Here is a 21935-nt window from a genome sequence, read left to right as displayed (position 1 = left end):
GAGAGTTATCTTCATAGTAGAAAATATGACCCATGCAAGTAGTTATTAAGTACTGATAGTCATATTAGCATAGTCTATTAATAAGACTCATTTTCCTACAAAATTACTATTTTTTTTTAAACATAAGACCTCTCTAGAGCAATAAGCAAATACTACCTATCAAAGACTTAGACTGCCTTTGCAAAACTGGGAAAAACCTAACAAAGACCTAAATGTATATTCTAAATGAGCTAAAGCCAGGACACTACTTTTAACCTTAAGGTTAGTTTCTTTGGGGCACTGCAGGAGTTATTAAGATATTCATTGCTTTGGAGCCTTAGTATTACTCTGCACTTTCATCACAGATGACACCATTCCCAAAACTATTTTCTTACTGACACACTTATTGTAATAATAAAAAACTGATGACACAAATGGCAGTCCTGGACAATCAACGGAAAGTAAACATTTTTACAAACGATAAACTGGGAGTATATATTTACAAAACAAGGGATTAAAAAATCATTGCCCTTAACATACACAACTCTGTTACCATCAATAAGAAAAGACATTCTAATGGAAATATAAACATGGCCACTAACAGAACTCAATACAGATAACATAATTGGATGTTCAACTTCATTAATAAATGAAGAAAGTGCACATTAAAATGAAACGTTCTGCTCATCAGATGAATGACAAAGAGCAGCTGTACGCAATGTTAAAAGGGTGTGAAGAAAAGGGTACTCTCATGCTACTGTTGGGAACAGAATTAGTATTATTTCTCTGAAGGTCAATTTAGTAGTTCTTATCAAATCAAAAATGCAAACATAATCTCTTGATCCTGAAGTTTCACTCTACAAAATCCCATTTGTATAGCTGCAAAGACTGTACAAGGATAGTCTCTTCCAGATTACTAACAGTGGTGACAAGACAGAGATAAATCAATAACCCCCCCAATGACAGTTCAATTATGGTCCATTCATACTACAAACTCTTATACAGGTCTTTTTTTTTTTTTTTTTTTTTGCGGTACACGGGCCTCTCACTGTTGTGGCCTCTCCCGTTGTGGAGCACAGGCTCTGGACGCGCAGGCTCAACGGCCATGGCTCACGGGCCCAGCCGCGGAGCGGCATGTGGGATCTTCCCGGACTGGGGCACGAACCCATGTTCCCTGCATCGGCAGGCGGACTCTCAACCACTGTGCCACCAGGGAAGCCCAGGTCTATTTTTAATATAATGAAAAATGTCTAAGATGCAGCACTAAATAAAAAAAGCAAAACACTGTAACAAATGATGTAGCAGCACAATAGATACTGAAAATATCTGAAAGGCAAAAACAAAACAAAACAAACCCCCAAAACAAAAACCTGGGGTATAAGGAAAACAAATGCACATGTATAATTATCAAGAGAGCAATTATCAAGAGAGCTAATATACTTTTCAGATTCAAAAAAGCTAGTCAACCATTGGGTTGTGAATTAATTCAGTACATTCAAACTCAAAATGTAAACATTTATACAATGTATAAGCTCAACTGAACAAAACTGAAAGAGAAAAAATCCAAAGACTAAGATAGATAGAAAAAATCCCCTCACTACTCTACTCTAAATAAGGAAAATAACCACAGACATAGAACAGATTCACAACCAATTTCAAAATTTTGAGGAAATGATTTCCTCCCAAACTACTTCACCAAAATTCACCCAGAAGAAACACGTCACACTTGAATATTCCAATTACCACAGACGCAACTGAAAGATACCTAACCAGATGATTTTATAGAACCTTATGCAACCTTTAAAGAACAGAGGATTACAATATTATTTCAGATCATAGAAAGAGATGAAAAGCTCTTTATCAGTTACAAAACTCAACAGAAAAGGTATCAAAAAAAGAAAAGCAGGCAATGTTACTTATAAATATAAATGAAAGAATTTAAATAAAAGCCAAGAGAATCCTCAGTATATACACTCTGACAAAGTAGAATTTATTGTAGAAGTGCAAGGTATTGGGATATCTATAAAAGAAAGTATTTCTATTAACAAATTGAAAAAAGAAAACACCACATGATCACACTAATAGACTTGGTATGATCAAATTACATCCTGAATATCATGACAATTCATAAGTCTTCAAAAAATAAAAAAATCCTCAAATAATACAATAATAAAGAGAAAAACATTTAAATGATAGCTTATCAAAGGCCAATAAAAGTTATCCTAAAGCCACTTCCATTAAAATCATGACCAAAACATAAGTCTGCAATCACTATAATTTGACAAATACACTATGGCAATAAAATTAATGACTGGTATTAAGATTGGGAAAGAGATAAATTCTCTTGCCTTTACTGCTAAAGACTCAAATAAAAAAAACAAATTATCCAGTGCCTCTGGTAATCTAGCTGGCTATAAGATAAACATACAAAAATTTTTGAATGACAATAACTAGCTTGTAATAAAAATGGGAAAAATATTCTATTTACAATATAACAAGTTTTTATAAGGTAAAAAGAAATAAAAATAACTATAATAACTGTCTGTCCCATCTAAATAGAAAGAGGGACTTGTATATTGATAAAGAGTTAACAGATAAAGAACTTATCCTCAACATATATGCATTTATTTGCAACTGAGCCTTGAAATACAGAGCAAAAACAGAAAAATATGGGAGAAAAAGATGACTCATCCCTTCAAGTTAAAGATTTTAATATACCCCTCTCCTTAGATGAAAGATATGTCAAGATAGAGAAAAACAAAATAACTTTAAATTATTAGCACAAAAAACTCCTAAAATTGGTGTTGACATAGAACATAAAGGAAGCTTTAATAAACTGCAAAGAATCAACATCTTATAGACTGTGCTTTCTGATCATAATGCAAAAAGCTATATCTTATAAAAAATAAGTCTCTCAAAGGCATGATCAATGAAAGAAACAATTGATAGGATGGACTTAAGTAAAATTAAAAACCTCTGCTGTGCCAAATGCTGTGCCAAATGCAGTTAAAAGAATGCAAAAAGCCACAAACAGAAATTATTTGCAAAAGACACATCTGTTAAAGTACTGTTAACCAAAATATATAAAAACTCTTTAAACTTATCATTAAGAAAAATGAGTAGGGACTTCCCTGGTGGTGCAGTGGATAAGGGTCTGCCTGCCAATGCAGGGGACTCGGGTTCAATCCCTGATCTGGGAGGATCCCACATGCCAGAGAGCAACTAGGCCCATGCACCACAACTGCTGAGCCTGCGCTCTAGACTCCGTGAGCCACAACTACTGAAGCCTGCGGCCTTGAGGTGGTGTTCCGCAACAGGAGAAGCCACTGCAAGGAGAGGTCCGCACAATGCAATGAAGAGTAGTTCCCGCTCAACACAACTAGAGAAAGCCTGCGCGCAGCAACAAATACCCAACGCTGCCAAAAATAAATAAAATTAAATCTGTAAAAAGAGTAAAAAATCTGGGCACCTCAATAAAAAAAGACATAGATACAAGTAAGCATATGAAAAGATGCTCAACATCATACACTATTACAGAGTTGCAAATTAAAACGAGATGCACCACACACCTATTAAAACGCCAAAAAAATCTAGAACACCAACAATACCAAATGTTAGTGAGGATGTGAAGCAACAGGAACTCTCATTCATTGCTGGTGGGAAGTCAAAATGGTACAGCCACTTTGGAAGACAGTTTGGTAGTTTCTTACAAAAGTATATATACTATTACTATATGATCAAGCAATCGTGCTCCTTTATGTTTACCCAGATGTGTTGAAAACTTAAGTCCACACAAAAACGTGTACATTTTAGCAGCTTTAGTCATAATTGCTAAAAACTAGAAGCAACCAAAATGTCTTTTAGTAGCTGAATGGATAAACAAACTGTGGCATGTCCAGACAACAAAATATTATTCACCTCTATTATAATTATTTTGTTATTCAGTGCTAAAAAGAAATGAGCTATCAAAGAAAAGAAATGGAGGAAAATTAAGTGAATGAAGCCAATCTGAAAGGGTCACATACTGTATGATTCTAACTATATGACATCAGGAAAAGGTAAAACTATGGAGACAGTAAAAAGACCAGTGGCTGCAGGGGTTGTGGGGGGAGATGGGGAGAGGGATGAAGAGACAGAGCACAGAGGGCTTTTAGTGCAGTGAAACTATTCTGTATGACACTATCATGAGGGATACACGTCACCAAACATTTGTCAAACTCATAGAATGCATAACACCAAGAGTGAAACCTAATGCAAACTGGACTTTGGGTGATAATGATGTGTCAATGTATGTTCATCAACTGTAGTAAACATACCACTCTGGGGAGAGATGTTGATAGAAGGGAAGGCTGTATGTATGAGGGATAGGGGGTATTTGGGAACTCTCTACTTTGCACTCAATCTAAAATTTCTCTAGGAAAAAAAAAAAAGTCAATTTGGAAAAAAAAAAATCTGACATCTGGAAACCAAAAAAACCAACCACTTAATACCTAATAAAAAAAGAAATCAAATGAGGGAAAAAAAAACAAGATATTGAGAGCTGAATAACAACAAAAATTCTTTATGTCAAAACTTAAGGGACTTCCCTGGAGGCGCCATGGTTAAGAATCTGCCTGCCGGGACTTCCCTGGTGGAGCAGTGGTTAAGAATCCGCCTAGCAAAGCAGGGGACACAGGTTCAATCCCTGGTCCGAGAAGATCTCACATGCCACGGAGCAACAAAGCCCGTGCGCCACAACTACTAAGCCTGAGTGCCACAACTACTGAAGCCCATGCGCCTAGAGCCTGTGCTCCTCAGCAAGATAAGCCACTGCAATGAGAAGCCCACGCACCGCAACGAAGAGGAGCCCCCGCTCGCTGCAACTAGAGAAAGCCTGCACGCAGTAACAAAGACCCAACAGAGCCATACATACATACATACATAAATAAGTTTATTTAAAAAAAACAAAAAAAAAAGTTAAGCAGCACAGTTAAGGATGTCTGAAAACCAGTGAGCTAAGGACTCAAATTAAAATTAAAAGGACTCAAGATGCTAGAAAAAGACCAAGAGAGTAAGTAATCAAGAAGGAAGTAAAGATGACAACAGAAATTGAATAGTTACCCTCTCCCCTCTTCAAAAAAACCCAAAAAACGGACAATGATAGCAATTATGATTTCTAACTCTATGCTAAACAATTATTAAACCTCAATAACATAGATAAAAATCTGGAAAAAACATGAAATTATTAGAAGCAATTGAAAATTGGAATAGCCCAATAACCGCTAAGGAAATTGAAATGGTAATGCAAAACCATTATCCTCAAAAACTATTAGAGCCAAACTAAACTTTAAAAGCTTCTGCACAGCAAAGGAAACCATTCACAAATCGAAAAGACAATCTACTGAATAGAAGAAAATATTTGCAAATGATATGACCAATGAGGGGTTAATATCCAAAATATAAACAGCTCATAGAACTCAACATCAAAAAACAAAAAAAATGAACAAAAAAACAAAACAACAACAGAAAACAACCCAATAAAAATTGGGCAGAAGACTCGAATAGACATTTTTCCAAAGAGGAAATGCAGATGGCCAACAGGCACATGAAAAGAGATGTTCAACATCAGTAATCAATCATCAGGGAAATGCAAATCAAAATCATAATGAGATATCATCTCACACATGTCAGATGGCTATCATCAAAAAGAATGCAAATAACAAATGTTGGCAAGAACGTGGAGAAAAGGGAACCCTCGTAAATGGTGGGAATGTAAACTGGTACAGCCACTGTGGAAACCAGTATGGAGGTTTCTCAAAAAACTAAAAACAGAACTACCACATGACACAGCAATTCCACTCCTGGGTATATATCCAAAGAAAATAAAAACACTAGTTTGAAAAAAGACATGCACCCCTACGTTCACAGCAGCATTATTAACAATTGCCAAGATAAGGAAGGAACCTAAATGTCTATCAACAAATGAATGGATAACGAAGGTGTGATACACACACACACAATGGAATACTACTCAGCCATAAAAAAGAATGAAATTTTGCCATTGCAGCAACATGGATGGACTTTAAGGGCATTATGCTAAGTGAAATATGTCACATAGAGAAAGACAAATACTGTATGATATCACTTACATGTGGAATCTAAAAAATACAACTAGTGAATATAACAAAGAAGAAGCAGACTCACAGATACAGAGAACAAACTGGTGGTTACCAGTGGGGAGAGGGAATGGGTGAGGGTGAATACAGGTGTAGGGGATTAAGTAGTACAAAGTGTTTTGTATAAAATAAACTACAAAGATATATTGTACAACATGGGGAATACAGCCAATATTTTACAATAACTAAATGGAGTATAAATTTTAAAAACTGTAAATCACTATATTGCACACCTGTAACATATATTATTATACAGAAACTATACTTTAATTTAAAAAAAAGTGTTAGGTCCAGTCAGTTTTTACTTGTGTTCTATCAAGCATTAAGAAATAAGTTACTTATTAAGTTGTTCTAAGGACCAGAAAAGAGAGATTATTCTCCAGAAACAAGCAACCTAAAAAAGATACTAGCAAACTAAATTCAGAAGAAATTAAACACACGTGTATGCACATATACATACCACTAAATACACATAATGAATAACTAGGGTTCATGTTCGTGATGTAAAGATGGCAATGTCAGAAAACTTATCCATGTACTTTCACATTAACAGAGTAGAAAAGAAATATCATATGATCATCTTAGTTGACATGGAAAAAAACACTGAAGAATTTAAAAAATAAGTACATATTGAACGCTATCAGCAAACCAGGAATAGAAGAAAGCTTCAACTTAACATAGACTGCATACCAAAAAACTATAGTAAACATCATATTTAATGGAGAAATTTTAAACTTATTCCCTTTAGGAGAGGAAAGAAGACAAGATGCCAGTTTATCACTGCTACCACTCACCATAGCACTAGAGGTTCTGCCTGAAACAATAATAGTAGACACAAATATGAGGACCAGAAGAGAAGGAGCCAAAACTGTCATTTCAGGGTAGTAGTATTACACAGAAAACTCACTAAGCAACAAGAGTTCAGCAAGCCTGCTGGATAAACACATAGAAAAATGATAACATAAAGCACAACAAATTCAAAATGGCTCCAAATCTTATACAGTATCTGTAATCTAACAGAATGAAGAATGCACAGTATTTAATGGAGAATATTTAAAACTCTATCATAAAACAGACTTAAAAGAAGACTGAACTACAGCAGCTGGCCCTCCACATTAGTGAATTCAACCAACCATAGATTGAAAATATTTTAAAAATTCCAGAAATCTCCAAAAAGCAAAACTTGAACTTGCTGTAATCTGGCAACTTTACACATTTACATGGTATTATTGCACTTAGCTTTACTGTGTTTCACAGATTATTGCCTTTTTAAAAAATTGAATGTTTGTGGAAACACTCTGTGGAGCAAGTCTATTAGCACCACTTTTCCAACAGCATTTGCTCACTTTGTGTCTCTGTGCTACATTTTGGTTACTGTTACAATATTTCAAACGTTTCATTATCATATTTGTTATAGTGATCTGTGATCAGTAATCTTTAGATTATGACTTGCTAAAGGCTCAGATGATTGGTTAGCATTTTCTCACAATAAAGTATTTTTAAATTAAGGTATATACATTGCTTTTTTAGACATAATGCTATTGCACACTTAATAGCCTACAGTGTAGTGTAAACATAACTTTAACATGCACTGGGAAACCAAAAAATTCGTGACTGACATTCACTTTATTGCAGTGGTCTGGAACTGAACCAATAACTGAGGTAGGCCTGCAGTGAGCACCTCAACCTGCACAGCACTGGCACCAGGTGCTATGCAGAAAAAGCTATTTCTGTTTAGAAAGCCTGTCAGAATGACTGACTAGAGAGATCCAAACAGTCAATTTCTTCTAATAAATGTCAAGGCAACTAATACCTGAATTTTTGACTCCAGAAGGCAAAAAGAATGGCGAGGACAGCAGAGGAAACCTAGGGAAGTGGCTCTCTTGGATCTGCTTGACCACAGATTAAATACACAGGAATTTCTCTTGCCAGGTACATATTCATAGCCTGAATTACATAGAATGTTCATTAGAGTTCTGGTTAGAACCATGTTTTGCTATCCTTAAACCACCACTCATTGTAAGGGAGTCTAAAAGGAAGTTAAAGTAATTCTGAACTAGTTCCTCATGTTTAGGAATAGAAAGCAAGTAGGACTACATCAAACTGAAAAGCTTCCACACAGTAAACAGAGTGAAAATATAACCTCTGGAATGGAAGAAAATATTTGCAAACCATAATAAGGGGTTAATATCCACAATATATAAGAAACTCCTACAAATCAACAGCAAAATACCACAAATAATCCAATTAAAGAATGGGCAAAAAAGACATACAAATGGCCAACAGGTATATAAAAAGATACTCAACATCACTAAGCATCAGAGAAACGTAAATCAAAACCATAATGAGATTTCACCTCACACTCGTCAGGATGGCCATTATCAAAAAACCAAGAAATAACAAATGTTGGCAAGGATGTGTAGAACCTGGAACCCTCCTACACTGTTGGTGGGAATGTAAATTGTACAGCCACTACGGAACAGTATGGAAGTTCCTATAAAAAGTTCATTGAAGCATCTTTTTTTTTTTTGCGGTACGTGGGCCTCTCACTGTTGTGGCCTCTCCCGTTGCGGAGCACAGGCTCCGGACGCGCAGGCTCAACGGCCATGGCTCACGGGCCTAGCCGCTCCGCGGCATGTGGGATCTTCCCAGACCAGGGCACGAACCCGTGTCCCCTGCATCGGCAGGCAGACTCTCAACCACTGTGCCACCAGGGAAGCCCTGAAGCATCATTTTTAATAGCTAAGATATGGAAATAACCTAAGTGTACATGGATGAATGGATAAAGATATATATAAAATGCACATACACACAAGGAAAACTATTCAGCCATAAAAAAAAGAATGAATGAAATCTTGCCATTTACAACAGCATGGATGGACCTTGAAGGCATTATACTAAGTGAAATAAGCCAGAGAGAGAAAGACAAGTATTGTATGATCTCACATGTAGATTCTGAAAAACGAAACAAAAAACCCAAGTTCATAGAAACAGAGAACAGACTGATGATTGCCATAGGGGAGGATGGTTTGGGGGTGTGGGAGAAATGGGTGAAGAGGGTCAAAATCTACAAACTTTTAGCTATAAAATAAGTAGGTCATGAGGGATAAAATGTACAGCATGGTGACTATAGTTAGTAATACTGTATTACATCTTTGAAGAGTAAAGTCCTCCTCACACACACACACACAAAATTTTGTTACTATATGTGGTGATGGGTTAACTACTTATTTTTGGTAAGCATTTTGTAATGTATACAAATATTGAACCATTGCATTATACACCTGATACTAATACTGTATGTCAATTATAAAATAAGGATGAAGATCAAGAAAAAAAGAAAAAACACACAAAAAAGCTACACAAAAAAATTTCACAAGCATTTCCCAATATACGTGTCTTAGGACATATATCCAAGTAAGCACCTACTGGGGAGGGTGGACTGGAGTAAAGGGAAAAAGAATAAAGGGAAGAATAAAGGGAAAAAATATGAGGGAACCGCCATGGATCAACAATAATGACCATAGCCTGAAAAGCACAAGTAACTGAAATTTGTGTACCTGAAATCAAAAAAGAATAAAACAACAGCAAGTTTTCAAATAAATACACAATATTTTTGGATGGGAAAGTTTAATTGAAAAGTATGAATATGTCAGTTCTCTTAAAATGGAAAGAATTAAATTAATCCCAGATAAAAACACAATTTTTGCCTTTTGAGCATGTCTCTGTGTGTGTATTTAAAGACTGCTTTTGGTGGGGGACAGGGAAATTCATATGCTAATATCTGGAAACAGCAAAGGGCATAATGAAAAGAGAAACCATAAAAGACATGTCTTATTAAATATTAAATCTACTCTAATCAGAAAATGGTGTAATATTGAATTAGAATGGAAAAGAAAACCCAGAAATGGATGTCAGAATATGTGAGAATTTAATATATGACAAAAAAGATGTTTCAATTAAGTGAGAAAAAAACATAGTTTAACTGACACAACCGAAATATTAATCATGGTGGTTCCCTCATGGTAGAAAAACTTAGGGTAATTTACTTTCTTCTTTTTAACTTAAGTCTGCTTCATTTTCCTCCCAGTGAGCCCATATTATTTAAGTAAGCAGGAAAAACATGAAGCTTTTATTAGTCAAAAACAAAAAAAGACACTTACAATGGAAGAATACCAAATGGATATAACTATTCAATTTTAAAGCAAAAGATAAAAGTTTAAAATATTTAAATACAGGTCACAATTAAAAGTCTTTCACCCCAAATTTAAAATACTAACATACTTAAAATTCTGCATTTTCTCAACCATATGAGAATAACAGCTACCTCTCAGGACTACTGTTTTGATGAAATGAGATTACACACATAAACTCTTCACTGAGCTTTAAGGAATTAAAAAAAAAAAACCTTGGTGATTCCCATATCTCTGATTAAGTCCCACAAAAATCAGATTTTAAAATAAATTATTCAAACAAATTTTCAACCTTTGGCACAGAAAATAAAGGAAAAGGAATCAACTTAGTAGATAATCTTCAAAACAGAAATAAGCATCAACGTAGTAGGCTAAAGAAGTATAATGAAATAAATATATTCCAAAGGTACTTACTGCACCGGATGTTGTACCTAAAAAAAAATTTTTTGGAACAATATTACAATGTGATAAATCATGCTCTCCTTAGGTTAACAGTGTTAAAATATTTATTCATACTATTTTTTCCTCCTCATCCCATCAGACTAAATATCCTAAGACTGTCCCATATCACCTATGTACTTGCTCTCTTTCCCACAAGAAAAACATCAATAGTGCAAAGCACTTTCAGAATTAAGTTGGCACTTTGAACTTTCAATGTGCAAACTCACTTGGGAGCTGTTTGAGCAGTATTCACACCCTTGCCTTTTGTTTCTCCTTTTCTTGCTAAATAGGTGTTTATCTTAACTAATTCCTGTTTCTCTGCTATACTGCTGAAGTACACTAATGTGTCAGAACTCTGATTCTATGCTTTAGATTTCTGACAGGTTTAATTATCTAGGTTCCAAACACATGCTGTACAATACAGAATCCTTTAGCCACCATGTACGCCTGTTTAAACTAACATTTAAATTAATTAAGATTAAATAAAATTTTAAAATTCAGTTCCTCCTTTGCACTAGCCACATTTCAAGTACTCAATAATTACATGTGGCTGTGTTTACTGTATACAACACTACAGATTACAGAACATTTCTACACTTACAGAAAGTTCTATTAGATGGTACTGTCCTAAACTACTATCAAAGCCATCTTAAGACAAAAGGGGAAATCCCTATTAGTCACAAAGTTCATATGAATAATCTTTAATTTAGGAAACTAGTAGCTTAAAACTATATGTAAAAAAAACAAGAGACTGTAAAAAGGAAACAACTAAGTACGTATATACTGAGAGCAATAAAAAAAAAGCTAGTATGGAACATCAATAATAGAGTCAAAGCATTTAAAAGTAACTAAAAAAAAAACTTTAAGGTAATTTTCCAGGATTATTTAGGGTAATAGTAACCACCTCTAGATATCTAAATAGGCTAAAATACTATTCTAAGGTATTGATATATCAGAGGTATTGATATATCAGAACATCATTACAGCTTAAATAATGAAATCTGTGAAGCATCTTAAAAAGATCAGTTATGGCCCATATAAACCTCCAGGAAAGCACATAGTGCATTTTAAACATATTTCGACCCATAATGTTCAAAAAAAAAAGTTTTGGCATAATCATGGGACAAAGTTCACCATCTGGAATACTAAATTACATGGAACATTACTTACTCATGTATAATTGAAGCATTATTATATGTTAAAGTCACACTAGTCATAATAAACACTTATTGGTAACCAGCTGAAAAAAATATATTATCACAGGGCTTACAAACTGCAATGACTATAAGGACCAAGCAGGTATCAGAAAAATGACAGAAGTAGTCCAGAAGTCTGACAGCACATGCTCGATATCTGAAGTATGGAGTTGCTACCCATTCCACAATGTTTGCTGAGTGCAAATATGGACTCAATCAGAATTTTCCATTCAAATATTCTCTGAGTATCTACTGTGTTGAGAAAGACCACTGTAAATAATAAAAGTTCAGATCATCCAACTTTTCAAGATAAATTAAATTTTTGTATGGAATGATAAATTCAATCTTTATGTAAGCCTGCAGACTTTAAATGTCAGCAACTAATTATAAAATTTAAAAACATCCCGTGGGCCAAAGTATATCTGAAGACCAAATCTGGTCTCAGAACTCCAATATCTAAAATTGTGATAATTTCTTATGGATTTCCATTTTCCATTGCTTAAAAAAAAAAGAATCAGGAGCTGATTATAATGCCCAAGAGACACTGTTTTATTCCTCACTGTAACACGGTTGCTACTGTCCAAATTAAGTCTAATATATATCACCATAAATGGTATACATACCTGCTGCTACATCCATATTATTTACTCCTGGCTGTAAGAATAAAAATGAAATTAGTAACATTCACCTTGCTTAAACTGTATTTTATATACGATTCTCTTAAAGCATAATCAGTCCCCTCTATGTATCAATTCTCTAGCCACTGACTCAAAGATTCTTGGTTAAGTTTTAGTGATCTCAGTTCCCTGAGCTTGCTATAAATTGTAAAAAAACAAAAAACATTGCAGTAATCTGGGGCTACTGAAGCACTTTAATCTTAAGTGTTTTATTTATATAATTATCGGTTATATAAAGATCCACAACCCTTTACCCACAATTCTAAGATCCAAAAAGCTCTGAAAAACAAGTTTTGTTTTTTTTTTTTAGTTTGGCACCAAAACTCATCAGTGGCAAAACCTATCCTGAATGATATGAACTGTTTACAGTCTTATTTATCCCACATCAGAATGAGTATCTTTAAGTTCTGCTTTAGAAATATTGTGTTAGAAATTAAAGTGCACGGCCCAAGATCCCGTGGGAAATTTTTACATAATTATTATATACTATACGCAATGTATTACTTTATAATATAAAAAAAATTTTGAAATGTATCTGGCCCTAGGGGTTTTGGATACGACACTGAAAGCCTACCCCAGTGGAGTATGCCACATCTGTTCATTATAACTAAGTCATGCTAACTTGAATATCATAATGATTTCTATATTGCTATACCACCCAATAAGGGTGATAAGAGTATTCAAAGATTTTCTAAGTAATGTGCCACAGCTGAAGTCTCATGAAATGTGGATTTCAAATGAAATCTTCCGATTTCTAAATTTAGGATCTAGTATTAAATCACATCCTATCAATTTTTAATTAGTATATGGTAAAGCAAATGTCTGCTCTTTAAGATTAGAACGCTACAAGAGCAATAAAGTGCTTCTGGCTAACGAATTATGCTTTTTAGAATTCTAGACTTGTTTAATGTATAATTAATTTAATAACTAAGGATGTACAACAATTATAATATAAATATAGGAAAAAATGTAAATGCCTGGATTCAAGAAACTAAAAATAAAAGTCCATGTAATTCCCATCGTGTAGTACTTGGGAGGCACTTAAAAAGCTAACATGATTGCCTACAAAATACGTATGTTATCTCATAGACAAAAGAAATCAAAACATCACAGAAAACAGTTACTTTCACAAGATTACCGGTAAGGCAGGCTGCATGGAAGCCTGAGACATATGAGACATCATCATTCCAGGCATTACTGAAGACATCATTCCAGGCATCTAGAACAAAAGTAAAAAAAGATTACTATATAAGACCAAAGCACCTAACAGGATTTTAAGAATCTATCTGGTTATTAAAACTAATATGTACAACTTAGGATTAAAACCCAGTGAATACTATACTACATGAATAGTAAGCTTAGTAAGTGCTTGTTGAATGAATGAAGTATTTTTTAATGACCTATTTTAATACTTACATCATTATTTATATGTATTGTCATAATTATTTTAATACATTTAAAAGTTTAGACTACTGTATGTTATTTGTAACTTAAAATTTAAGAATATTAATTTCCTTTTAATTTTAACTCAACACCCATGTTTTTCTCTTCTTTGGAGCAAGGCAAAAAAAAATTTTCAGTGTTTCTCACCTTTGATTTTTAATATCTGATTAAATAATTTTTATAGCCATCTGGTCTTTTTAAAACTTCTAGCTCAAAGGTGCTTATAATTCAGTGACTTTAAACAAATACATAAAGAAACAGACTTTTCTAACTCAAGTCATCTATGTTCTCTCTTATAAAGAAAAACTTAATAAAGCACATACACACATGCATATCTGGGGAAAGAATATATTAGTTTGGGGGCTTAAACTCATCTACCAATAACTGTTATCCAAATCTATGAATCAATCTTCACTACTTAGTATGAATAAAAATCATGAAGACTAACATAAATTTCCAAAGGATTCTGACGCAATGTTCACATATATTAGTATAATCTCACATCATAACTTTAATCTTAATATGAATGAATGTAAGGAAAACATGAAGGGAGATAAAATTATACAAAACAATCATAGGTCCTGGAACAAGGTAACCAGTTATTCAACAGTTTTAAATTAAATGAACAATCTGAGAAATAGGAACAACAAAAAAGAAATAAGCATATCGGTCAACAGGAATATATAAAGTCTACTTAAGGTAGAAAACACTTGAACACTGACGTTTATTACTTTTGAAAGTCAACTCATGAAACAAAACCAGGCTAAATTATCATTAAAATGAAGTAGCATGGTACTAATGGATGAAAAAACCAAAAAAGCCTTTTTGTTCCACAAAACATTCAATAAACTGTTTAAACATCACTAAACAAGAACTTGACTAGAAGTGTGACTAGAACCTGAAATACAGGTCAAATAATAGTTGACAAAAATAAAGTGCAGAATTTGAAAACAAAGCAGTGACAAGCCTCTACAACTCAAACTAACAGAATGAGAACTAGGCTTTTTCCCCTTCTCCCCTCAACAGATATACCCTCACAATTAATTCTGCTTTAGGCTAATAGCAAATATGTTTGAATTCTTTTAAGAACTAAGTAATTATGGGGGGAAGCACGGTGGGCAACAGAGAGAAATGGCCTGCTATTAAAATGGTCTGCATAGGGCTTCCCTGGTGGCTCAGTGGTTGAGAGTCCGCCTGCCGATGCAGGGGACGCGGGTTCGTGCCCCTGTCCGGGAGGATCCCACATGCCACGGAGCAGCTGGGCCCGTGAGCCATGGCCGCTGAGCCTGCGCGTCCGGAGACTGTGCTCCGCAACGGGAGGGGCCACAACAGTGAGAGGCCCGCGTACCGCAAAAAAAAAAAAAAAAAGGTCTGCATATAAAATCAAAAGCTAATAACATGTCCAAAAACTAGACTTCTAATCTAAATGGAGAACCTGAAATTTGAAAACTTAAGAGAAAAATGAATCAAAGTATTTTCTCATAAGAATTAAAAACTGTGGGGGGAAGGATAAACTGGCAGTATGGGATTAACAGATGCACTCCACCATACATAAAATAGATAAACAATAAGGATTTACTGTATAGCACAGGGAACTATATTCAGTATCTTGTAATAAACTATGAGAAAGAATCCAAAAAAAGAATATAGATACATACATATATATGTATAACTGAATCACTTTGCTGTACACCTGAAACTAACATAATATTGTAAATCAACTATACTCCAATTAAAAGAAAAGAAAAAGAAATTCCACATTAAGCAAATATCAAAACTATGACTACAAAGACTTAGTGGCAACATGAAAAATGCTTCTGACTCCATGTTAAGAGAAAAAAGTCACAATCAAAATTGTGTGTACACTACGATTAAAATTTTTAAACAGAGATGTACATACAATAAAATTTGGAATAAAATATACCAAAAATGATAATAGTTACATTAGGGAGATGGAATATGGGTTATTTTTCATTCTACTTTTCAAACTTTCTGGAATGATGTATTTAAAACTAAACATGTAAATTAAAAGAATTCTGTGCTAAATCTTAAAAAAAGAATTAAAGACATTTAAAAAGGGGGTAAAATCTCCATCACGCAACACAGCATTTCCACACGATAGCAGTACAAATGACTGTACAAATAAATGTAATTTCAAATTAAAGTACTTTACGTCATAAGAGACACAGTGATCAAAGCCCATCCAAAACCAAAGCACAAAAGAGCTTACATATAACAAATGTTTACTAGACCAGGCAATGACACAGCAAACAATATTTGAAAATCATTAAAGAACAGAATTTGACAGAGTTCTCTCAATTGTTCTTCTTCCCACACTTCAAATTTTAAAACATCTCAAAAATTTGCCTTTAGACTAGAACTCATGGTATCGGTTATATAATGAGATTTAATGTCAAATAAAAAGCTAAATTCTCCCTCTGTATCTCTGTAAATTCTGAGGGGTAGCAACTAGTTAAGCTTGTTCAACCTGACGAAAATTGGCAAGATTCTTAAATTTATGTACAACTGAATATTCTAAAAGTAAATAGATAATTCTAAAGCAAAACTGTGATGTTATTAACATGAAACCAAAGAGCAAAAATATAAATATGCAAAATACTATGTTTTTATGAAAAGCTATTACAAGAATTTGGCCTGTTTCCCAAAGCCTGAGGAATCTATTTTGTGGAAATGTTATGATTTCCATTTTTCATTAATTCTAGGATACACCTAATATGGAGATGCATGTGTCAACCCGTCTGATTGAAGTTGAATTCTTTCAGAGGATCTGTGTTGACTTCAGCCAGTCACTTGGCAGCACCACCAACCTGAGACCATTAAAAATTTCTAAGTTATTTATTTACTTGTTTTAACACCACACTGATAATGGGAATATAGGCTGCAAGCTTATGAGAGAATTGGCGTGTGGTTTAAATCCTGATCAGAAGTGATTTTTCCCTCCTTTTGCCCAATAAACAAAGTTGAGACATTCAAGTTACTTTGCTGTCCTTTTTTCCATAGCAGATTTACTTCTTGCTTCACACGGAGGGAATAGCCCTTTGGCATCCCAGCTTTATTCGTAGACTTCTTATTTGTTTTTTTCTCACGCAGGGCACCTAATATAATGGAGTGTCTCATCAATGATGACATCTTAAACTCAATGAAAACAGGATGTTGGTTCAAAATGGTTACAGGGACAAATTCTTAACATAGTTGCTACAGTAATGCCACAACAAATTCCACAAGCCAGATCATTCTTAAAGCTACGAAGTGGTAGCTCATACTAAGCTTATTGTGAAGCACGCTATAGAATTACAATAACCTTGTAGAGCTTCATAAATTTCCATTTAAGCTACTTTGGCAAATACATTAAGTGCTGTAATTAAGCATTTCAGTTGTTAGGAGACAGAGAAAGAATGGTTAAGGGTGAAAGACATATATGTGAGATGTAAGCTAAATTGCCTAAAATATTAAACATCTAAATTTAATGGACACTTTGGCACCTTTAAAAAGTAACTCAGATATACAACTTGATATGCTTTATTCAAAGTGGCCAACGATTTGTGTGATGTTTCTATTTCTCTTCTTTTAATGATAAAAGTTAAATCAAGAAGAATCTCTTGAAAATTCTAAGAATCACCCATTTGAAGAAAATTAAAAATGAGTAAAAACTAGGGAGTACCACACAATCCGCTCAGTCATTCTTAGCATCCCAGTTTAGAAAATGTCTAATGTTAGATAAAAACAAGCATGATTCATTGATCACTCTAGATATTTGAATTATAAAAAAAGGTACAGTAATAAAAGTAATCCTATCAGTGCTACAGCAAATTAGTTATACAAAATGTAAATTAGCCCAATTTTATTAGGATATGAAAACAAAAGTGTACATCTTCATGTGGGCACCTCAAAAGTTCTTTTCTTCATAATTATTTCCTGAAGTTTTTCCTGCTGGAAAGAAATCACACAGTCTAACCTATTTTTTGTCTAAATATTAACTCTTGAATTTGGTTGATTTTTAAAAATCACTCTTGCTGCCAACCTGTAGCTACAAATTGATTACCTAAAAAGTTTGATTCTTGCCTTTATACTTGTTCCTTTTAAATGTGCTAAAGTCAATTCCACAAATACACTCTACAGAGGCTATTAACATTAAGCACACAGTATTTTAAAACTATTCCCTACACCACTAACTTACCTTATAAACAAATACATAAATGAATGCAAAAAATTAAGTTTTGAATAAATGCAAAAACTACATCTTTGAATGTAACTAAATATTCATTCAATTGGAAATACCTGTTTAAAGCATGTCCTTAACAACCCAAAGTGGCTGGATTTTGGGACAATCATTTAACCTTACTTCCTCTTCATCTACAGTTATATATAAACTTAAAACATGTCATTTTCTTATATAAGAAACATTTAGATAAAAAATAGACATTATTTGCACAAACTGCTCCCACAGGGAGTAGGACCTTACCATTTAATAAATCAACTGCCAGTATTCAAAATTATTTAGTTTGCTAAATTCTCTCAACCTGGAGACTTTAGAATTCACTGAAGTATACACTATTCCTTCAAATTCTAAGGAGGTGTAACATGGCATAATCTCATACTGCTATATAGCGAAGCAGCCTAGTACAGCTATTGAGTATACTCTGGATTCAGACTGCCAGAATTCCTACCCCAGTTGGCCACTCACCAGTTATGTGATCTTGGGCAACTTTACTTAACCCTCAATTTCCTCACCTGCAACATGGGGGAAAAATAGTACTCATCTGATAGGACTGTTGTAGGGATTAAAAGGAATGATACAAGAATACACACAGGCACTTAGAACAGCACTCAATAAATGAAAGCTGTTTTATTACCACTGCTCTCCTTCAACTCATGTAATGAAAGTATCTCTCATGTTGCCCCTTCTCTCATCTATTCCCTAGCTATCTGTTAGTTAAGCACTTTGGTTCTTTAAAGGCATCTAGTAAATACTGTAAAACCATCACCTTCAGTAGGAATCAACACACGTAATGAGAAGTCAATCCCAGATTAAGGATCACATTTAGTGCTGGCTCTTCAATGTCGCTTTACAATTCACTCAACTCTCTAGGCCTTCCTATTCCTATCTATAAACTGGACATCTATCTAGCCAATCCACTTTTCAGTCAGGAGGATCAAATTCAATAGGGTATATGAATCAGTTATATACAAACATGCTGATAAAAATTATAATTCTAACACAGATTAGGTATCACAGTTCTATTCCCTGAAACCTTAAAAAACAAAACTATGTGAAAAAAAGGCAAGTAAATAGTTTAAATTATTTAGTCCACTGTCTCTTGCTAAACCCCAAACTTCTTAAATGACGGTACAGAAAATATAAAAAGAAAATCACTGGGTGTTGATATGTGACACAAAAACTTAGAAAAGGAGCTGAATAAAAATGAATTGTATCACTTGATTTTTAAAAAGCTCTAAACATACTGTGGATACACACACAAATTGTGGTGTCTCAAGTCATATAGAATCAAAGATTTTATAAAACTTACTCTAAAAATCATCTAAACCTCCTTTTGGACATGAGCCCTCCAGAACGCAAGTACAGAGGAACACAAGACTATTACTATCTTCTTCCCCAATTCCTTTAAACTAGATTCAGTATTATATCTAGCTAAATCATTAAATATTTGTCCATATGAAAATTTTTAGCTCCTTCTCAATTGTGGGCACCTTTAGGACAAAGAGCATGTTTAATTTATGTAAGTATTACTCGTACAGAAGAGAGTTACATAGACATAGCAGAGACTCAAACACTTGTAGTAGACAACTTTATGACTAGCCCTTATTTCTGTATAAGGAAAGAGAGGGTAATTTTCTATTATATTCAACAAATATATGATCATAAATATGTAATGATCTTAAAAGTACTAAAAAAAAATCATCTTTCAGAGAATTAACAACTTTCTTGATACCCAATGACCAAAGAAAGTATACCAAGCCCACGTTCTCAAACAGAAACTTAATGCTCATTCATTAATCAAAAGGTAATTTAAAAATTCTTAACCCAAACAGATCAGGAGCTAATAAATAAGATTTGAGAATTTTGTTAAAAAAAAAAGTCTAAGATAAATGAGATGAAAATTTTGTTTAAAAAAAAAAATGAAAGCCTAAGATAAAGCAAACTATATTTCAACTCAGTTCTCACTTGCTGGCATGTTTAGTCCTTTAAGAGACACGGCTAACAGCAACACTCAGATTTGGAGAAGATTCAGATTTCCACTTTGAGTGTAGTGCCCCAAATAAGAAAGAAACAGATAGAGGATTTTCTTTCAAGCCTGTCATACAAAATACCACATCTTTAGTAACCGCTAACTATACTTAACTTTTTTTAATAAGTAGAAGAAACATGATGACTTGACCAGGGAGAAAAAGAAAACAAATATAAAAGATTCATCTCCACTAAATATTCGAATGTCTACAAGTATCGTGACAGTCAAATCAGCAGTTAAAAGATGAGAAAACAGTGTGGCCAGGCACCTGAGTGATACCTGTAAGTTCCCTGAGTGCATGGTATATATACAGTGTTCACCTTTGTACTAATACACAGTCAAGAAGAGGCTTAAATGTCTATTGACGAAAATGGGCAAAGTCTATTGGCTAAATTGACCTGACAATGGAAATATGAAGATATGGAAATAGGAAATAAGAATGAAAGACTAAGGACAACTTTAAATGAGACAGTGTATATCTACTCATTCCAACTTAGAAACCTTCACAACTTAGGCCAATTCTTTCTCTAGGTAAAAAAACGAACAAAAACTCTAGTGCATAGCTATGGATATAAGTAGATGCCAAATGTGCACTATCTACTGATATACCACTTGATAATGACTGGAAGTCATGTCATCAACATTTCTAACAAACCCAATCAAAAACCAACAGGTTAACCCACTGAGATCTCTTTTGTTTTTTTTTGACCAGGCTGCGCAGCATGCAGGATCTTAGTTCCTCCACCAGGGATGGAACCCGTGCCCCCTGAGTGGTGTCTTAACCACTGGACTGCCAGGGAAGCCCCCCTTTTTTTCTTTCCTTTCTGATTCCACCATTAATGAATACATTTGTTGCACTCTACAACTCTATGAGCTGCTACATTTATGTGTGTTAATACTGATTTCCACATTGCCCTTTTATCCTGAAGAGCAGACTAAATGGGTAAGTGATCCCAATTCAGCTTTTCTCGCAAAATGTTAATTACAGGCAGTGTTAGTTCTATGCAATGTGCTAGACAAAGCAAAATAAACAGATAACAGGGGGGCAAGGGAGACTGGAAGTGGGGGAGAGGAAGATGGCCAACTAAAACCGAAAAATACTAAGTAAAAAGTTTTAAAAGGCTTCTGCAAGACTTCTTAGCATCTTTAGAAAATACTGCATCCTGCGAATCTCAAAGGGGTGGAGGGGTACAGTTCATTCTTCCAAGTAATCCCGATATACTCAGAAATACTACTCTAGTTGAAGTTTTTGAATAGATGAGTTCATATTTAAATGAGTTGTTATCTAAAGATAATGAAACTAAAACCTATCAAAATCTAACCATATACACAGCCCAAAAGTTATACCAACACAGTAGGTATGGGTCAATCTATGTTTTAAAATGCACTCACCTAGGTAATATAAATACATAAAGAAAGTTACCTAGATTCAACAATCTACGAGCAGATAAGCTAAAAAAAAAATCTTTTTCACTGGCTAATGTTCAATTCAATGGCAAGGATCCTGTAACACCCAAAAGTGAGGATAACTCACAAGCAACAACAGCATAACAATTTATCAAGTCAGTCAGATAAATCTAAG

General features: G+C 34.1%; 1 protein-coding gene across 4 annotated transcripts in view; it reads right to left on the bottom strand.

Annotated features, from left to right (window-relative positions):
* The window catches only part of PRPF40A (pre-mRNA processing factor 40 homolog A), a 54391-nt gene that overhangs the window by 26497 nt on the left and 5959 nt on the right, over positions 1–21935 (bottom strand). For all 4 annotated transcript variants that reach the window (XM_029224725.1, XM_029224724.1, XM_029224726.1 and 1 more), the window contains exons 3-5: positions 13780–13860; positions 12588–12618; positions 10742–10758 (exon numbers count right to left, since the gene is read on the bottom strand). In XM_029224725.1, coding sequence (XP_029080558.1) covers positions 10742–10758; positions 12588–12618; positions 13780–13860 — 129 coding nt within the window. The remainder of the gene's footprint in view (positions 1–10741; positions 10759–12587; positions 12619–13779; positions 13861–21935) is intronic.

Source organism: Monodon monoceros, unplaced genomic scaffold, assembly GCF_005190385.1.
Source record: "Monodon monoceros isolate NGI ecotype Baffin Bay Population unplaced genomic scaffold, NGI_Narwhal_1 Super_Scaffold_16, whole genome shotgun sequence".
NCBI classification, from domain to species: Eukaryota; Metazoa; Chordata; class Mammalia; order Artiodactyla; family Monodontidae; genus Monodon; species Monodon monoceros.
The sequence above is the reverse complement of the archived record's forward strand: the minus strand, read 5'-3'. Positions and strand labels throughout refer to the sequence as shown.